Source organism: Nannobrachium achirus (genome assembly GCF_963921795.1).
Source record: "Nannobrachium achirus genome assembly, chromosome: 10".
Classification (NCBI taxonomy): Eukaryota; Metazoa; Chordata; class Actinopteri; order Myctophiformes; family Myctophidae; genus Nannobrachium; species Nannobrachium achirus.
The window spans coordinates 10,224,074-10,244,037 of record NC_137819.1 but is presented as its reverse complement, the minus strand read 5'-3'; the positions used below and the strand labels follow the sequence as shown (position 1 = coordinate 10,244,037).

At 43.1% G+C, this 19,964-nt stretch overlaps 1 protein-coding gene and 1 pseudogene across 2 annotated transcripts in view; both read right to left on the bottom strand.

Moving 5' to 3' along the window:
• LOC308292798 (ankyrin repeat and IBR domain-containing protein 1-like) overlaps window positions 1-19,964 on the bottom strand; it is a 101,587-nt pseudogene that overhangs the window by 16,538 nt on the left and 65,085 nt on the right. The gene's annotated exons all lie outside the window — the stretch shown is intronic.
• LOC308292277 (ankyrin repeat and IBR domain-containing protein 1-like) lies at window positions 471-12,225 on the bottom strand (the record flags this gene model as incomplete). Its single annotated transcript, XM_080734592.1, has 6 exons — window positions 11,749-12,225; window positions 8,920-9,150; window positions 8,542-8,702; window positions 7,878-7,966; window positions 5,027-5,157; window positions 471-623 (listed from the first exon to the last, which is right to left on the bottom strand). Exons 1-6 carry the CDS (start codon window positions 11,989-11,991, stop codon window positions 471-473), a joined length of 1,008 nt encoding a protein of 335 aa, XP_080590718.1. The 5' UTR covers window positions 11,992-12,225.

Sequence of the window (19,964 nt, the reverse complement as noted above, 5' to 3'; positions counted from 1 at the left end):
GCGCCGTCTCAAGCGAACTTGAGCCACGGGCCGGGCGTTGCGAACTTCACTTGAGCCGACTCGGCGCCGTTCAAGTTGTGTGCCGATAGGGACAGAATTAGGGATGTTAATCGACTCATTATTTGCGCATCGACGGTCGAGGCCGAAAATCGATTTTCACAAACAGTAGTCCGCGGACCTGACTAACGCTGCATGCATGCGAATCTGCGATGCATGCATGCACAACACAGACATGCACTCGTCTCCGACACAGACACACACACCGGTCCTCTCACATTTGGAAAACATTAATGCTTATAACATTTTTGAAAAAGCGATAAAAACATAAAAAAAAAAAAAAAAAAAGATTTTTCGACTCATACTTTTTGAGTCGCGGTGAGCATGAGTTGATTTTTGAGTCGATTTTTTTTCACATCCCTAGACAGAATAGTAAATGTTGTTGTGGGGACTGCTTTTGCCCCAACTGCCACTCAAAGTGACAGCTGGTCTGCTTTAGCCTGACACTTCAGTCCGCACACCAGGTGTTGGATGACTTCATAACGAGTACAGCGGTAATATCCTCCTGTAGACGAACTGTGCTTCTTCCACTCCTCCAGGCAGATCCAACAGAAGTCATACTTACACTGACAGAGAGACATAGAGACACAGAGAGAGAGAGAGAGAGAGAGAGAGAGAGAGAGAGACATAGAGACACACAGAGAGAGAGAGAGAGAGAGACATAGAGACACAGAGAGAGAGAGAGAGAGAGAGAGAGAGAGAGAGAGAGGAGAGAGACATTAGAGACACACAGGAGAGAGAGAGAGGAGAGAGAGAGAGACATAGAGACACACAGAGAGAGAGAGAGAGAGAGAGAGAGCGAGAGAGAGACATAGAGACACACAGAGAGAGAGAGAGAGAGAGAGAGAGAGAGAGAGACATAGAGACACACAAGGAGAGAGAGAGAGAGAGAGAGAGAGAGAGAGAGAGAGAGAGAGAGAGAGAGACATAGAGACACACAGAGAGAGAGAGAGAGAGAGAGAGAGAGAGAGAGAGAGAGAGAGAGAGAGAGACATAGAGACACACAGAGAGAGAGAGAGAGAGAGGAGAGAGAGAGAGAGAGAGAGAGATAGAGACAACAGAGAGAGAGAGAGAGAGAGAGAGAAGAGAGAGAGAGATGAGAGAGAGAGAGAGAGAGAGAGAGAGAGAGGACACATAGAGACAACACGAGAGAGAGAGAGAGAGAGAGAGAGAGAGAGAGAGAGAGAGAGAGAGAGACAGGAGAGGAGAGAGAGAGAGGAGAGAGAGGAGACAATAGAGACACACAGAGAGAGAGAGAGAGAGAGAGAGAGAGAGGAGAGAGAGAGAGAGAGAGAGAGAGAGACATCAGGAAATCTGTTAAAAATGTATATCCAATTCGAATTTGGCTGAAGATTTTCAAATCCATTATTGAACCAATAGCCCCTGTATGGTAGTTGAAGTGTGGGTCCCCTGGCAAACCAGGAATTTTCAAAATGGGACAAACACCCAATTGAAACTGTTCACACACTGAATTTTGTAAACTCAAAGAAAAACCCCAAACAATGCATGCAGAGCGGAACTTGGCCAATTCCCTCTCCTAATTAACATTCAGAAAAGAGCACTCAAATTTCACAAGCACCTTCAAAAGAGTGACCCAACCTCCTACCATCACCAAGCCTTAAAATGCCAAGAGGAGAACATAAACAAGAGTCCCCTCAGTCAGTTGGTCCTGAGACTGACCTCCACCAACCCTCCCCTGACTAAAACAACCTCCACCAACCAGGTTATCAAAATGCAACAAGAAAACTATATCACATATTGGAAAAATACAACAAAAACACAATTATTTGGCCCTAAACCGAGAATACACAGTTGCAGAGTACCTGTCCACTGTTACTGATCCCAAACTGAGGAAGACTTTGACTATGTACAGACTCAGTGACCACCACCTGGCCATAGAAACAGGCAGACACAAACAGAGCTGGCTGCCTAGAGAAGACAGACTGTGTTCACTCTGTTCTCAAGGAGAGGTGGAGACAGAACTACACTTCCTGTTACACTGTGACAAATATAAAGACATTAGAGCTTCATTCTTCCCTAAAATTAAAGAAAAATATAACGAATTTGATTCCACCATTAATACATCGTCACTTCAATATGTTCTGGGAGAACAGTCGAAATGCACCTTTTTGGCTGCACAATATGTGAGGAGTTGTCATCAACTGAGGGACAGCCAGTGGACAGAAGAACCAAGTACATCTGGATAAAAATGTGTCATATTGTTATCTTTGTATCTTGCTTGCTTGTTATTTACTTATTTTCATTATTATTTATTGTTGTTAGGATGTTTATAATTCACTTTTGTCCAATGTTATGCTTTGTTTTATGTTATATGTATGCTTTGGCAATGTAAGAAATATTTTATCATGCCAATAAAGCTTTTGAAATTGAATTGAGAGAGAGAGAGAGAGAGAGACATAGAGACACACAGAGAGAGAGAGAGAGAGAGAGAGAGAGAGAGAGAGAGAGACAGACATAGAGACACACAGAGAGAGAGAGAGAGAGAGAGAGAGAGAGAGACAGAGAGAGAGAGAGAGAGAGAGAGAGACAGACATAGAGACATAGAGACACACAGAGAGAGAGAGAGAGAGAGAGAGAGAGAGAGAGAGAGAGAGAGAGAGAGAGACATAGAGACACACAGAGAGAGAGAGAGAGAGAGAGAGAGAGACATTAACATTTACTGTCACAACCCGAGGAACCTGAAAACATGCTGCTGTCTCTCTCCGAGGAACCAGATCATTTAATATGCTTTAATCGCTATAAAACTATTAAAAGTATGGTCGCCGATCTGACTTTTTTTTTTATAGAGAGCCGACTACCCGTTGGAACCGGATACGGATGTTCTGAGAAACAGGGGGCGGGACAACCACTCCCTGTATCCTGTCCCCGGACGCTTTGCTTCCTTGTTTACGCTGGCTGACTGCTCAGTGCCGACATGTTCGTAATGGAATATCAAGGACTGTTGATGTGTTTGAAAGTTTACCATGGCATGCACGGTAGAGCCCTGCAGCGGGAGCGCACTCCCGCGGGACCTGCAGGACCCGTCACCATGTATTGCGGCGCGGGCGGTAGTTTAATCCCTGCGGGAGGGGACGGGCGGTCAAAATAAACTCGGCGGCGCCGCAAAATCCCGCACTCTCCCGCAATAAGCTTTTATCTATACTTTTAGCAAGATGTGAATATGTAGAGAATCAATGTAACTTCCCCTGCTGAGCGCCTGAGGAGAACGCATGGACCTACAGCACGTGGAATTTCTCTTTCTCTCGCTCTAACCCCCCCTCCCTCCCTCCCTCTCTCGTCTGTTAACGGCTAACCGGTGGGCAGATATTTGCGGCGGCATTGTCGCTCACTATTTAGCCTAAATAACAACTATTTATTATAATATAGTCCCATCGCCTATGTCCAATCGCAATATAAACACTTTACCTCTGTTAACAACCTCACAAATGCTCCTCTCTCGCGCACGTAGCCTTCACTAGTCCTGTTGGTTTTGGATCTCAATGGATTATACAAACGTCAACGTGACTTCTTTAGCAAGTCAAGATGTGTGAATAGAGAACGCAATTCTCCCTGCTGAGTGAGGACAACGCACCCACATTGATACAGTACGTGGACTGCGTCTCTCTTTCTCTCCACCAAGTTCTCTCTCTCTCTCGCCTCTTGCTCTCTCACTCCGGGCCGTGGCTCCCTCGCTCGCCCTCTCCCTCTCTCTCTCTCTTTCTTGTTCTCACCAACTGTCAGTAGTCAGTAGTCACAAATATGCTCCTCGCATGGCGCACACGGCACACTTTTTTGTTTGGTAATGGTTTTGGATCTCATTTCAATGTGCCTTCTTGGGAGGGAGGCTGTTGGACGTTCTGCGGTAATGTGCGCCGCGGGAGTCCGCGGGTCAAAATTCACATAATTTGTTTGTCGCGGGTGGGAGCGGCGGAGAGGAATTGTCTGCGGGCGGTCAAAAATAAAATCATTGCGGCGGCGGGCGGGAGTGGTCAGAAATGATGCGGGAGCGGGCGGGAGCGGGATCAAAAAATCAGTCCCGCGCAGACCTCTAATGCACGGCATGCTTGCAGCACATGCCCATGTTAAAAGGCAAGCACATTGTGTCGGAAAACGACATAGTACGACTTTTTAATAGCAGTAAATGAGTTAAGAAAGGTAGAGAGAAAACTCACTCCTCAATGACTTATTTAATTACATTTCAGCCCGCATAAAATGCTCTAAAATCATTGGTATCTCGTGGCATAATCTGGCACCTTATTAGTTGAAACACCTTCACTTTACTACTGTAGTTGAATAGCCTGGGAGGACTCTGAGCCGGTCGGGAGAGGAAACAACCTATCATGTTGTAGTCATTAGACGGACTACACGTTGGCCGGAACTACTGAACCCCAATCAGTTGAACCCAAAACAATTTCTCAAGGAAATCATTTTAGGGCCTGCCCAATAAAACCATTGAGTAGTTATGCTTATTTTTTTTAAAGTCTGTTTGGTATATCCATCATTTAGTCCAACTCGCAGCGACTGGAAAGACTACACTTCTTCGAGCATTTAAATAGGGATTGGGGAAACAAACAGGGGGAACCAAAACAAAGCGACGCCGCTTCTTCTGCTTGTTTCCAGTTTAGGCCACACCTAGACCGGATCAAACGGCCCGTTGTAAACCAATACCAGGCTTTCCTCCGAGGTGGAAAGACTGGTGATGTGAGGTTAGTAGTTGAAGGGCTTACACACTTCAAAATAGCTCAACCGACGTCCAAAGTGTTTTTTTGGCCTCGTCAATCCAAATAAAGTAAAAACATAATCAAGAATGGCATTCATAAAATTGTCGTCCTAACATTGTTGTAGAGTAATGCAAACGTGTGCGCGTGTGTGTGTGTGTGTGTGTGTGTGTGTGTGTGTGTGTGTGTGTGTGTGTGTGTGTGTGTGTGTGTGTGTGTGTGTGTGTGTGTGCGTGCTTGTGTGCGTGTACCTTGGCACACTGCATGTGGTTGCAGCCCTCATTCTTCTGGATGGGTGACTTGCAGTTGGCACAGGGTTTGGAGTTGGTCAGCAGCCACAGACAGTTGGCAGCGTCCTCGTATGCCTCGCCCACACCCGCCACTGTGGCACGCACACACACACACGTACACGTAGAAACGCGCACACAAACACACACGCACGCACGCACGCACAAGCACACACACGCATCAATATCACTGCATAGATATTAAGCACAATGCTGTGTTTTTTTTGTTTGCGTTTTGGAAATCCAAAATCCGCAAAAATATTTTTCAGGCCAAGAAGAGAGAGCAAGGGACCCTGTGCTGACAGTTGCGAAGATCAGAAAAAATAAATACGAAATGGAAACAAAAAAAAAATGAAATAAATACGAAATATTCGCCCCAATATTCAGCTGAAAAAAAAAAACATGAAGAAAGGCTTAATATTAAAAAGAAACGTCTCTGGTGATATAGCCGCCCTATATTTGTATACTGGGCCTTGATTGGTCCCTCACAACTTCGGAGGGAGTGAAATCCAATCACAACTGAGCGGTGCCAGACCAAATCTGCGAAGGGATTTTTTCTTTCGTCTGGTTTCCAGGCTCAAATCTACTTATTAAGAAAATAAAATAAATATATAATTTAACATAAACCTTAACTGCAATTCCACCAATGGCATATTATAAGCCACTTTTCGCTGTGGAAAGGCATACAAAATGACACAAAACTGCAGGAAATGTTCAATATGCTGGCAAAACATTGTGTTGAAGCAAAGCCTATACAAGATCATGCCACTAGAGGGAGTAACAAACCATGAAATACCATGCTGGAGACTTGTTGCATTATAGACCTGTGATATACTGCATTGATGCAACCAGTGTTCATTTAGACAGCAGATTTATATTTAGTTTTAGTCATAGTCTTTTGAATGAAATTCCATTTTGTTTTAGTCATATAATATATATATATATATATATATTAGTCTAGTGTTGACTAAATCTACAATTGATTTTGTCATCAAAAATGTATTTTCGGCGGGCCTTGATGGCGTCGTAATGACTGATTTTACACTTGGTTGCATGCTGAAAATCACTGTGAGCTTGTGAGTGCAACCAAGCGTAAAATACATGACTTGTCTTTTAGTTCTACTGGATCTCTTCTCCACTAGTCCCTCCCTAATATTTTAGTTTAGTTTTCAGTCATCATAGGATGGACAGCATCATAGGCACAGCGGCAGCTCCAGAGAATTGTGACTGGGGGGGCTATGGGGGAGCTGGCTTTTTTAGAGCGGGGGCTAATTCATTTTGGCAACAAACAATAATGAATAGTACTAAAATGACAAACGTGATTCACTCGCACCTTGGTTATGGATAACTGAACAAACCAGATCATTGGCAATTTCCAGCTCCAAATCTGAGGACTGTAGGTGATCAGATAAGGTTTTTGTGAGGCTGAAGATGCTTTCCATCATAAAAAGTATGATTTTATAGCATGGTTTACATAGAAGTCAGTCAATTGTCTTTCACATATTCATGTACATTATATTTATTTATTCCTTAAATATTTTTCATCAGTATTGGGTTTGTGGGGTGGGGGGGCTTAGGGGGAGCGAAGCCTTCATCAGGGGGGGCTAAAGCCCCCTCTAGCCACCCCCTCTAGCCACCCCCCTGGAGCCGCCACTGCATAGGCATTAGAGGATCTCAATGAAAATAATCCATTCGCTTTTCTGAGCGTACCCTTTTAATTGACCTTGTCCCAGTGAACAGTACTGTCATGAAACTGTACCTCTTCCTATGTAAACTCCTAATAAATTCTTCAATCAATCAATCAATCAATAGCTTAGTTATTATTTTGTTTTCATTTCGTTTTCATCAGTGTAAAAAAGGTAGTCGACAGACATTTTCCGTCATGGTTTTAGTCGACGAATCAATCAACACTGGATGCAATGATCACCTTTGTTTTATGAATAGTTTTTACTATTACTTGTACATGTGTTGTAGTCTCATGTAGTGCATGTACCACTACCTTCTCCCCTACCTGGAGGTGACTTCATACAAGACATAACAACAAGAGTCTGACAGAGTCATGTTTTCATGATGCTCTGAGGAAGGAAGCCTCTGTGCTGAAACATGTTAGCAGCACAACAAGAAGGCTACTAGGACTCTATATGTGAGCATGGTTGTCAGCGTGTCATCTGACAGTGAACAGTAGGGGTGTAACGATATAGTAACTGAATCAAAACATTGATTTTAATTTGGAATGATCTACTATATCGTTTGCAAAAGCAAAACATGGTACCATTTTGACTTTGTATTGTATCATATTGTTTTAAAATGTGGTAATCGGTATCTAATCGTTTTGCAATGCAAATAAATAATTGATTGTATGGAAACTAAGTATTTGTGCCTTGTATTTGGAGATTTTAAGAGGGAAAATTAAAAAGAGGACTTTAATTACTTTTCCATTCCATATAGCTACTCTTGGTCTATCGATAAATGTGGGTAATCTCTGTGTTCATGTCAAGGTGGGTTTGTCCATATGTGTTGAAATATAATGTCCATGTATTTGCTAGAGAATCACAGCGTTTACTTCCATAATAATAGTTGTTTTACATGTTTCACACAGATTTAATGTCTTTGCTAAATAGTTACTATATTGATTTTAAATCATTGAATCAAATCGCATCGTATCCCCATGAATGAACCAATATCGTCCATGTATTGTATCATCAACCATGTATCGTTAAACCCCTAGTGAACAGTGAACAACAACTAGGACTCTATATGTGAGCATGATTATCAGTGTGGTGTCTGATAGTGAGCAGTGAACAACAACACGTACGTTCCTCAGGCTTCATCTCAGTGACTTTCTGCAGCCAGTTCCTCCATGTTTGGCAGTCACACGGCTCATGAGCTTCACCTAGGCACTCCCTGGAGAGAGAGAGAGAGAGAGAGAGAGAGAGAGAGAGAGAGAGAGAGAGAGAGAGACAGAGAGAGACAGAGAGAGAAAGAGAAAAAGAGGGAGAGACCCAGTGAGCCATAGTAGGACATTAGACCTCAGTCTAAAACTGGGTTCTAACTGATCTAAAAAGGTTTTCACCAGCTAGGCTTAGCCTAGATGATGATTAGATTTTATTTATTTATCTAGATATAAAAATTTGATTTATAGCCATTGACATTACATTGTGACACGTTGTGAGCCTGTGGATCGTCTTGCCACAGTGCACAGCAGGGTAGTGTTAGTGTAGTGTAGTGTAGTGTAGTGTACTGTAGTGTAGTGTAGTGTAGTATAGTGTAGTGTAGTAATAGTGTAGTGTCATTACCAGCAGAACAGGTGTCCTTTGCCACAGTCCACAGCAGGGTAGTGTTAGTGTAGTGTAGTGTAGTGTAGTGTAGTGTAGTGTAGTGTAGTGTAGTGTAGTGTAGTGTAGTGTAGTGTAGTGTACTGTAGTGTAGTGTAGTGTAGTGTAGTATAGTGTAGTGTAGTAATAGTGTAGTGTCATTACCAGCAGAACAGGTGTCCTTTGCCACAGTCCACAGCAGGGGAGGGCAGCAGAGGGAAGGTGTGAGGGTCGTTGTCTCCTGGTCCCGGCCGGCTCAGCCTGACGGCCCGCTCACAGCGCACCGCTGGACACCAGCGGATGGCCGGGTTGTTCTCCACAAACGCCTGGAAAAAGAGAGCCCAGTGAGATGGATGTTAACTCCACGGAGCTACAGGTGGCAGAGTTCCTACAGGCCAAGCAGGGCATCGAACTGGACTGTAATGACATCAAGGCTTGCCACCCTCTGCCCAGGAGAGAGGACAGTGATAACGCCGGCCCGCTGGCCGTAATAATGAGGTTTGCCAAAAGAAAATTCAATGTGTGTGTGTGTGTGTACAGTACCTTGATATCAAACTGCAGGTATCTCTGGTCCATCTCTCTGGACACCACGCTCTCAATGACCTGCACAGGGACCAGCTGGTAGCAGTCATAGGCTGGACAGAAGATGTTGTGAGCATCTCCCTCCTGGATCTTCACGTTCAGGAACCTGACACGCACACACACACACACACACACACGCACACGCACACGCACACGCGCGCACACACACACACACACACACACACACACACACACACACACACACACACACACACACACACACACACACACACACACACACACACACACACACACACACACACACACACACACACACACACACACACATTTTATAATGTAGGCATTTAGCAGATGCCATAATCCAGAGTGACTTTACAGTAATCAAACGCATGCATCAAATGCAGAGACACAGTGTAGGTGTAGTGTACCAGTGTATCCCAGGTAAACCCATAACCTAGCATCAGTCTGAACTATAGCATCAAAGTAATGATCTGTACAGTACATTTAAGCTATAGGATACCAGCTGAACTAGTAAGACACCTTAAGGGTGAGAATGGGTGCACATGGGGGCGTGCACAATATGGGCACGTGCCCGCATCTGCCTGGGTGACAGCAAACTGCTGGGTGAGCACTGGCGCTTTGGCATGGGATCAACTTTGACCAAAAAAATGAACAGACCTGGTTGGTTGTTCAAGTTGGACATAATGTGGCCAAAACGTGACTGACGTCTGGACATATTGTGTCAGTCTCATGGTGGTCTATGACGTCAGACATCTATGATGTCAGACGTCTATTTGGAAGTGTCTACTCTAGGCCAGGGGTCTTCAACAGGGGGTCTGGGACCCCTAGGGGGTCCTCAGAGTTACTACAGGGGGTCCTCCAAATCTTCCAATCCTTTTTATATTAACAACTTCAAGCGTCCATATTCTGAGAACTGTAGCCAAAAATAGCAGATCTACAAGCTCACAACGCCTCACGCTGCGAGGCGTTGTGAGCTTGTAGATCGGCTATTTTCGGTAAAGAGGTTTTGTGTAGAGGGGAAAAAGAGCAGACGAAGTACATAGTGAAAAGGTCAAGTTTATTAGGTAATGACGGCTCGAGTGGTTAAATATCTGAAAACACGAATTGACATGAATCCAAAATACACTGATGATTGTATCGTCAAACGATAAAACTGTGGAATCTATGAACAGGTTGTGGGGGTCCTTGCTTCATCTCTCTCTCAACTAAGGGGTCCCTGCTTCATCTCTCTCTCAACGCACGCACGCACGCACGCTCACACGCACTCACACACACACACACACACACACACACACACACACACACACACACACACGCACGCACGCACGCACGCACGCACGCACACACACGCACACACACACACACACACACACACACACACACACACACACACACACACACACACACACACACACGTAAAACAGCACAAGGTGCAGTCAGACATTTAGTACTAAAAGCATGACACAAAAAAGGTCCTTGGGACTTGTTTCTCTAGTGGTCCTACGTATTCAATTCATCAACATGGACAAAAATAAACACAGAAATACCATGGCATCAACAAATATAAAACATTATCAGCTATATTTGTGTCCATAACTTATTTAAAAAAAGGTTTAACAAGCTGATCTACATCAACATATAGAGAGCATTTTAAGTATTTTAAAATGTTTTTCAAAATAGTAAAAAAGAAAAAGTTTATGGATAAGGGATAAGGCATGGACGAATACAAGAGCTCTACAAAGGAGAAAAAGGGGAGAGAAAAATAATTGTCGGCAGTGAATGAACATGCTGGATTTGTGTAGGGTCGTGGGGTCGTTTGGTAAATGATGGTAACCAAATGGACCTTTATACTGTAGATCTTTAACCCTTGAGAGTGTGAAATGAGTCCATTTGGTTTCATTGTACACACTGAAGAGCAAAAGTATTGTCTAACACCTGCATTACTTAAGTTACAGGAAGCCTACACAATACAGCATGGAATTGTGGACCAAATCTTATCCAACGATAACAAAATATTCTAGGTTTTGGGTCTGAGAGGCTATGTCATAAAACGCTGGTTCCGTGGGCCAGGCTCAAATGCAGAATAAATAATGGACCTTGATACAGTATGAAAACCACTGGGTTAGCGCATTAAAGGAGTAGTTCACCCCCAAAAGGACTTTTTTTCTATTGATTACTCACACCATAGAGACTTGAGTTCAGTTATATATATATATATATTTTTTTTTTTTTGCATTCCTAAGAGAAAAATGTGATGATAGTAAATGTATCCCCATTGATTCCGGATGGGGACCCAAATGCATCTGGGTCCCGTATATTTACTATCATTACTTTTTTGTCTTAGGAATGCGACAAATACAAAAAAATATTATTAAACTCAAGTCTCCATGGTGTGAGTAATCAATAGAAAAAAAGTCATTTTGGGGGTGAACTACTCCTTTAAGACCTGAAATTATTGTATACTCTAGCTATTGAAAAATAGCAGATATACAAGCTCACAGCACGGCACCCGAGTGCTGCGCTGTAAGCTTGTATATCTGCAATTGAAAATTGTGGCCTTTTTTGCAAATCTTTATACATCTTTTTTTGTAACTCAAATATTTGCTAAGAAGGATTTAGAAGACATTTATATAATCAAGTCAAAAATACTTGACTTGCACATATTTTCAAAAATGTTAAGAAATGTTGCGCCGCGCTGTGAGCTTGTATATCTGCTATTTTTCAATAGATAAAGCATAAAATAATGGTTAAAGTGGTTAAAATCTATAGCGTTAATGGCGTAAAAGAACATGGAAGGTTCTGTCTCACCGTGGCGAGGCCCTCCTCATCTGGCGGGGTGAGACAGCTGTCGGTGGGTGAGGTGAGGGTGAGGGTGAGGGGTGAGCGGGGGGTGCGGGGGGTCCGGGGCGAGGGCAGGGTGTCCCAGGCGTTGTACCCGCTGGGCGGGGGGGTGGGCATGGTCACGCCGCTGCGCTGGCAGCAGCCCTCCGCGTCCGACATCCACGCTTCTAGCAGCTTCTCCCTGTCCCAGTCTGACACACGCACGCACATGCGTGCACACACACATGCGCGCACACACACACACACACACACACACGCACACACACACACACACACACACACACACACACACACACACACACACACACACACACACACACGCACACACACATACACACACACACACACACACACACACACACACACACACACACTGTTGTATTACTAAATCAACATTTTAGTTTACTTTTAAATCTTTTTATTCAGGAACACGTTTTTCCACGTTATTTTCCCCTCCATCAGGCCACCAGGATTACTGCATGTTTTTGTGAGGGTATCTACCAGGGAGATACGGGAAGAACATGCAAACTCCACACAGAAAGGCCCTATCGCCAACCCCACCTAGGGTTCTCTCCTCTGATAACGCGGAGGAGAGAACACGCCCCCAGCACCCACAGCGTCCCCCAGTGGGTGAGAGAAGGAAAACATTATTGCGAGCAGTGGTGGAAAAAGTCTTCAAATGATCTTGTAGATCTGTAATTTTCAAATGGAGGAAGTAAACAGTCCTGTATATAGGGCTGAAGTGGTCAACGTATGTTTTCTAATAATAATCATTGTTATTGAATCTATGAACAGGTTGTGGGGGTCCTTGCTTCATCTCTCTCTCAACGCACGCACAAGCGCTGACTCATAGATGAGTCAGCGCTTGTGCCGGAACAGCCTGATGTCAACAATCACCTCCGCATACGGAGATTCCGAATGTTTCGCGCCCGTTATGGAAAACCGCGCATTGGGTTGGGACAAGGCCGGGCACTGCACTCTGCGCCGCCGCGGGGAATGCGCATGCCGAATCCGAAGCCGGTGGAACAAACAGTTCTCGAGATACGCGGATTACATACATACACGCACGCACGCACGCAAGCACGAACGCAGAGATTTGTCGCATTTATTGTAAGATTAGATACAGTACTTGCGTAAATGTATTTAGCTACTTTACACCACTGATTGAGAGAAGGCGGTATAGGTGGGCCAAGGCGCAGTGCAACATAAGTAGGGATGGGACGATACGCAATATTATCGTTTATCGTGATAAAAAAAACACTCACTATAATCGTATCGTGGAGAAATCATTTATCGTGATATCGTCCATTGATCCACTGGGATCAAATCACCTTTTATTTGCCGAGCTGCATATCCCGTACCACTTAAACCCTCTATAATTGGTAAAAGGTACTTATAATATACGTACTTGATACAGTCTTTTTTTCACTCTCCATCAAATGTCTTTGCCAAAAAATAGTTGATCTACAAGCTCACAACGCGTTACGTTGCGGCGTGTTGTGAGCTTGTAGATTTTTTATTTTTTGGCAAATGTTTGGCCCCAGAATAATAGATTTTGATTATCGCGATAATATCGTAAATCACGATTTCTTTTGTCACAATAATCGTGATATGACATTTTCATATCGTCCCATCCCTACACAGAAGCCATGGAACAATGCCAGCGCAATCTCAGAAACCATCGACAGTCAGGGACAATGTTTACCATTTGTCTGGAAGCCAGGCAACAAGGGACAGTGTTTACCATTTAGTCAGTCTGGAAGCCAGGCAACAAGGGACAGTGTTTACCATTTAGTCAGTCTGTCTGGAAGGCAACAAGGGGTTGTGGGCTTCCGTTGCAGCCAGAGGATATCCAGGCCAGGACTTCCTGAGCCGCGCCACACGCAGGTCATTGTTTAGCAGTGAGTTTAGCAACTTGAGACGCAACCATTAAGTAGAGAGATGACCTGGTCGACGGACATTGTTTGTGGTTACACACATTAATAATTGCAATGTGTACAAAACTATGGACACAAAAAGTTTGAAAAACACTGGCTTACGTACTGTACTGTTATTGGATAAGTATATACTGTACTGTATATCAACAATAAGTGGCGGCCATAGCAGCAATAGAGTGGTCAGTGAGGCCGCCTGGGCAGCCAGAGCTCCTGGATGTCCCTGGTACGATTCCAGGCCAGCAATGTGTCAATGTGTCCCTGAGCAAGACTCTTAACCCTGAGCACCCCCGAGCCATGTAGAATTGCTGCTCACTGCTCCTAGTAGTTATAGGATGGCACCTACAGTATGTGCAAGGAGTGGGTTCTATTCTAAGGTGATGCTGCTGCCGCCGTTCACTCACGCTTTATTTTGAAGAGCCTCGGAAGCTTCGTGCGTGTGCACGTGAGTGTCCACTGACGATTGAGGAAGATAATCCATTTGTTTACAAACGCTCGCGAAACTAAAATCCAAACCGGGGCCGACCATCGCGGTAAAGTGTCGCCGTGAAAACAATCAGATCTCTGCTTCCCTGGCGTTCTTTGCATCTCATTCATAGATAAAGCCCTTTTCATGTTTCAGCCTAGAATGGAAGGTGTATGTAGGAAGGAACTGCGATGCGAGGCGTTGTGTGCTTGTAGATCTGCTGTTTTAACTAGTTTAGTACATTTTATAGATGATAAATACAAAACGAACGGTTTTGAACATACAAGGTTTCCACCCGACAACGACGATATACTATAAATTTAAGGTGCTGGGAGTGAAAATTATAATGTAGGGGTGCCTCGGATTAAAAAAGATATTTATGGGGTGCCCTGAGACCAAAAGGTTTGGGAACCCCTGATCTAAGCTATGGAGCCACTGGAGCTCTAGCCTGTATGTGCAGAGACAAGGATGAATGTCCTGCCTTTTATGTCCTCCTTGTTTGTTCATGCTTTGTTTATTTGGTGTGTTTTTTCTTCTTTTTTTGCTTCTATGAATTATGAATGACCCCATAAATTTGAATTGAAAGTGAATAAGGTGAAAGTAGCCAATCTGCTTTTAATGTTTCTACAAACATGCCTCCTTCTATGCCAACCTCACCTCACCAACAATTATATTATACTCCCCACCCTTTACTATAGACAGTACTTTGATGTGTCATGTGTTTTACAAAGGGTTTAATGTAAAACAGAGGAAGCATAGGATACAACCAATTGTAGTTCAAAAACTGGGCTGTGATCCAAAATACATCCCCAATCTCACAAGTGGGGATGAGAGATGGTATTTGGTTGATTAGTCCGAATCTGTTAAGAATACTATGCCTAACCATAACCCCAACCTCATTAACCCTAACTAAATGAATCTGTTAAGAATACTATGCCTAACCATAACCCCAACCCTAACCCTAACCTCATTAACAGGACAGGATAGGTGTACTTCCGTTTCCGGTGAAACTGGTTCGTTTGCCGAGCACGCTGTGTAACAAACTAACCAAACTTTTATTAAATTGAATACTGAGAACATAATCTAGTTTCTAAGCTAGTGTTGTACTAAGTTTATAGTGCGACTGACAATGTCGAAAAAGGAAAGCCTTCGCAGCAACAAGGAAACTTACAAGGAAAATGCCGAACAAACTGAGCAAGACGAGCAAGCCGAGGCTCACAACAACCTGTCGGTAGCGCAAGAGCTGAAAACAATGAATGAACGTATCGACGGTATGCAAACAAGTCTGGCGACAATGTTTGACGAAAAGATGAAAACGCTGCACTCGTCTCTAGAGAAGAGCTTCACCAAGAAGTTGGATAACATGCGGGACTCCCTGACAAAGACTGTTAAGGAGAACAAAGCCGCCCTTCAACAAGAAATAGAGGCGAAAACCAAGCAGGTCCAGGACAACTTGGACATGGATATTGGATTATTAACGTCCCGCATTGACCAGATAGAAAGCTCCGCGACCAAAATGAAACGAGCTAAATTCGATATAGACGTTTCCATCACGGTGGCTGGTCTCCCCTTTGAGGAGGGGGAGGAGGCGAAGGAGCGGGTGGAACGGCTTCTGGTGGACGGCCTGAAATGTCACCCTGTGCCCAGCGTAGTGAACGCAGAGCGGCTGAAGCCCAGGGGACGCGGGCCGGGTCTCATCAAAGCAGAGTTGGGCTCCCTGGAGGAGAAAGTAGCGGTCTTAAGAAGAAAACAAAAGCTGCGCGAAGAAGAAGGATTCAGCAGGGTGTACATTCACTCTGCAAAGACCCATGCAGAAAGGCTAATAGATCTAAACTTTCGCATGCTGCTCCAGGAGATCCCCAATGGAAAAGAATTCTACATTACCGGCAATGGGAGGCTGGCTAAACGAGACGGAGAACGCAACGAACGGCGACGGGGGGAGCAGAGCGCAACGCAGGGCGCACAGCAGTGCGCTCTGAGGCGCCAATGGCGATGCCCCCGTTAGAAGAGGATGAAGAACATTGAAGTGCTGCTATCTCAGCCCGTGACACCGTTTCCCTTGCACATTGGAACGTGAACGGATGGACAATGAGAAACTGTGAGTTGAGATCCGTTATTATTCATTCTATGAAGCCGGACATAATCTCAATCAACGAGACTCACTTGGTGGGAGAGGATTCCATTTATCTGGAAGGATATGAGTGGTTTGGCAATAATAGAGTCAAGCATACTAGAGCTCCAAAAGGGTCTGGGGGAGTAGGTTTTCTTGTAAGCCATGGTCTGAAGAAAGCATACAAAGTGAATACAATGTACAATCACACTGGAATTATGGGTCTGCAGTTCTCACATATAAAATCTGGATATACATTTGTGGTGTTTACATGTTATATTCCACCCGAAATGTCAGTGTGGGGGAGAGATGCGTCTGTTATTTACAGCCATCTCCTGAGTCAGATATATTTATGTTCAGAAGCTGACGCCATATATGTATGTGGAGATCTGAATAGTAGGGTGGGTGGCCTATATGATTATGTTAAAGAAATTGATGAAATTCCAACGAGAATACCATTAGATTTAATTATTAATAAACATGGAGAATCATTAATTGAATTTCTGAGAGATTCTAAGTTTTGTATTGTCAATGGAAGAATTAGCCCCCTTAAAGATAATTATACATCTGTATCAACTAAAGGAAAGGCTGTGGTTGACTACATACTGATTCCACAGGACTGTTTGCAGTCATGTATATCTTTTGAGGTGATCACTCCAACTCAATTGGTGGATAAAGCAGGATGTGTAGAATTAATTGGAGAGAGGAGCAGACTCCCTGACCATTCTCTATTATATCTAGTATTTCAGACAGGCCAAATGACTTATCAGCAGGAAGAAGTTCCTCAAGTGGTTCTACCTCAGTCTAATGAAAGGGTATGTAGGAAATTACCACAATACTTTTTACAATCAGAGATGAGCCAATCAGAATTACTATTATTAAATGAACAATTACAGAATGATCAGGTAGATCAAGAGCAATTAGATCTGTGGTATGAACACTTCTGTAAATGTATCCGCAACAATGTGGGAAAAGAGTATACAAGTAGTAGTAACCATAATAATGCAAGAAAGAACCCCAAATACCCAAGAAAACCCTATTGGAATGAAGAGTTACAGCATTTATGGCAGTCTATGCATAAGGCAGAGCACTCATTCTTGAAATATGAAGGTACACATTCTGGGAAAAAGGACCACCTGAAAACGTATAAAGAGTGTCAGTATGTGTTTGATAAAACTTATAGGAAACATAAAAGATCTTATCAAAGAGGACAGGTATTGCATTTTGAAAGGATTCAAACCTCAAATCCACAATCATTTTGGAAGGAAATTAACAAATTAGGCCCAATAAGGACAAAGAAAATCCCTATGGAGGTGTTGGGGCAGGATGGTAACTCAGTTAATGAGCTAACACAAGTTATTAAAAGGTGGGAAATAGATTTTAAATGTCTTTTCTGTGATGACACAACAAGCTTCGATGAAACCTTTTACAAAGAGAGATGTCTCTTTGTAAAAGAGTGTGAGATTACATTGGAGGAGGAGCCTGGTAATGATGATCTTAACACTGAGCTGACTATAGAAGAAGTCCAGTTGGCCATTAACAGAGCTAAGACAGGAAAAGCCACAGGTATAGAACATTTTGTCAAATGAAATCCTTAAGTCACCAGTGCTATTTCACACTCTGTATGAACTGTTTAAGAAATGTTTTGAAAGGGGTCAAATCCCATCAATGTGGTTTAGATCTATTATAAACCCAATTTTTAAAAGTGACGACCCGAGGGTACCTCTTAATTATAGAGGAATTAGTCTTCTGAGCACAGTTTACAAGATATATTCATCCATACTCAATGACAGGCTCATGTGCCATCTCGAGAAAAGACATGTACTGGTAGACGAACAAAACGGGTTCCGCAAAGACAGAGCATGCATTGACCATCTTTATGCACTATGTACAATAATAAGGACCAGGTTAGAGGAGAGGAAACCAACATTTGCCTGTTTTATTGATTTCAAAAAGGCGTTTGATTTTGTAAATAGGGACCTACTCTGGTGCAGACTGTTGGAATACGGAGTGAATGGTAAATTTTACAAAGCAATACAATCTTTATACAGTGCACCTGTAGCTTGTGTTAAAATTAATGAATTTTGTACAGATTGGTTTCCAACACCTCTGGGAGTGAAACAAGGAGATAATCTCTCGCCCACATTATTTGCTGTTTACATTAACGATCTAGCATGCTCAATTAAGTCTCTAAACTGTGGTGTGCAATGTGGGGAAGCTGCAGTGAGCATTCTCCTGTACGCGGACGATATTGTCCTAATAGCCGAAAAGGAATCTGATATGCAAAAAATGCTCTTGCATACAAGTGAGTGGTGTAAAAAATGGAGGATGACCATAAATGAAAAGAAAACAAATGTGATACACTTCAGAAGTTCTAGAACTCACATTAGTAAGTATCAGTTTTATTTTGGTGAGAAAAAGATTAATTACGTAAAGTCCTATAAATATTTGGGGTTTTATGTTGATGAGCATATGAGTCTGGTCCATGGTTCCACAGTCCTTGCTGAATCAGCAGGCCGAGCATTAGGGGGAGTTATTGGTAAAATCAAGACACTCAAAGATGTTGGTTTCCTTACCTACACAACACTTTATCAGGCTTGCGTTTGCCCAGTTCTTGATTACAGTGCTGGGGTCTGGGGTCATGGGAGTTTCCCTAAGAGTGTAGCTGTGCACAACCGAGCCATCCGATATTTCCTGGGTGTACATAAATATGCGCCAATGGCAGCAGCATCAGGAGATATTGGATGGGAACCATGTGATGTTCGATGGAAGGTCTGCACAGTCAGGTTGTGGAATAGATTAGTCACTATGAATGATAATAGGCTAACGAAGAAAGTATTTAATTGGGACAGACATCAGAATGGACCCTGGATAGAGGACATGCATGCTATGTTTTGTAAATATGGAGTGGAAGACGTGTTCCTCAGATTAGAACAAGTTGATGTTGTGGCTCTAAAGGAGATGCTGTTTGATCAGATCAAACATACCTGGTAAGAGGAGATTTGGAGTAAACCAAAATTGCGTACATACAGAGAAATTAAGTATGATTATTATACAGAAAAATATGTTTTATTTAACCTGCCAAAGAAAAAAAGGTCACTCTGTGCTCAGATTAGAGGAGGTATTCTGCCACTCCATATTGAAACGGGTTGTTATGTTGGGTTGGATGAAGAAGAACGTATCTGTCAAATGTGTGATCTTAATGAAATAGAAAATGAGTATCATTTTGTTCTGTATTGTCCCTTCTATTCGGGACCCAGAGAAGAGTTGTTTAATAATATTGACGATATTTATATGTGGGATATCAGTGACTCACAACGTATTAACTGTCTATTTGAAAAATATGTATTTAAACTGGCAAACTACTTTGAGAAAGCCTGGGACTTGAGAAAAAAAGCATTGTACAACCAGTAGGGGTTAAGTACCATATGCTCTGTTTTGCTTTATTTTATTATTATTTTGTTTTCCCCCCGCTGGTATCTATGTTGTAGCCTATACTGGTAACGGATGTATAGAAAAAAAGAAAAAGGAATGTATCTAAGAATATTGTAACCTTTCTGAAAAGGTGTCATATAATCCCATGAGGGATGGGCCACGAGGTGGCATGACACTCAAATAAAATTATTCATTCATTCATTCATTCATTAACCCTAACTAAATTCAGACTAATGAA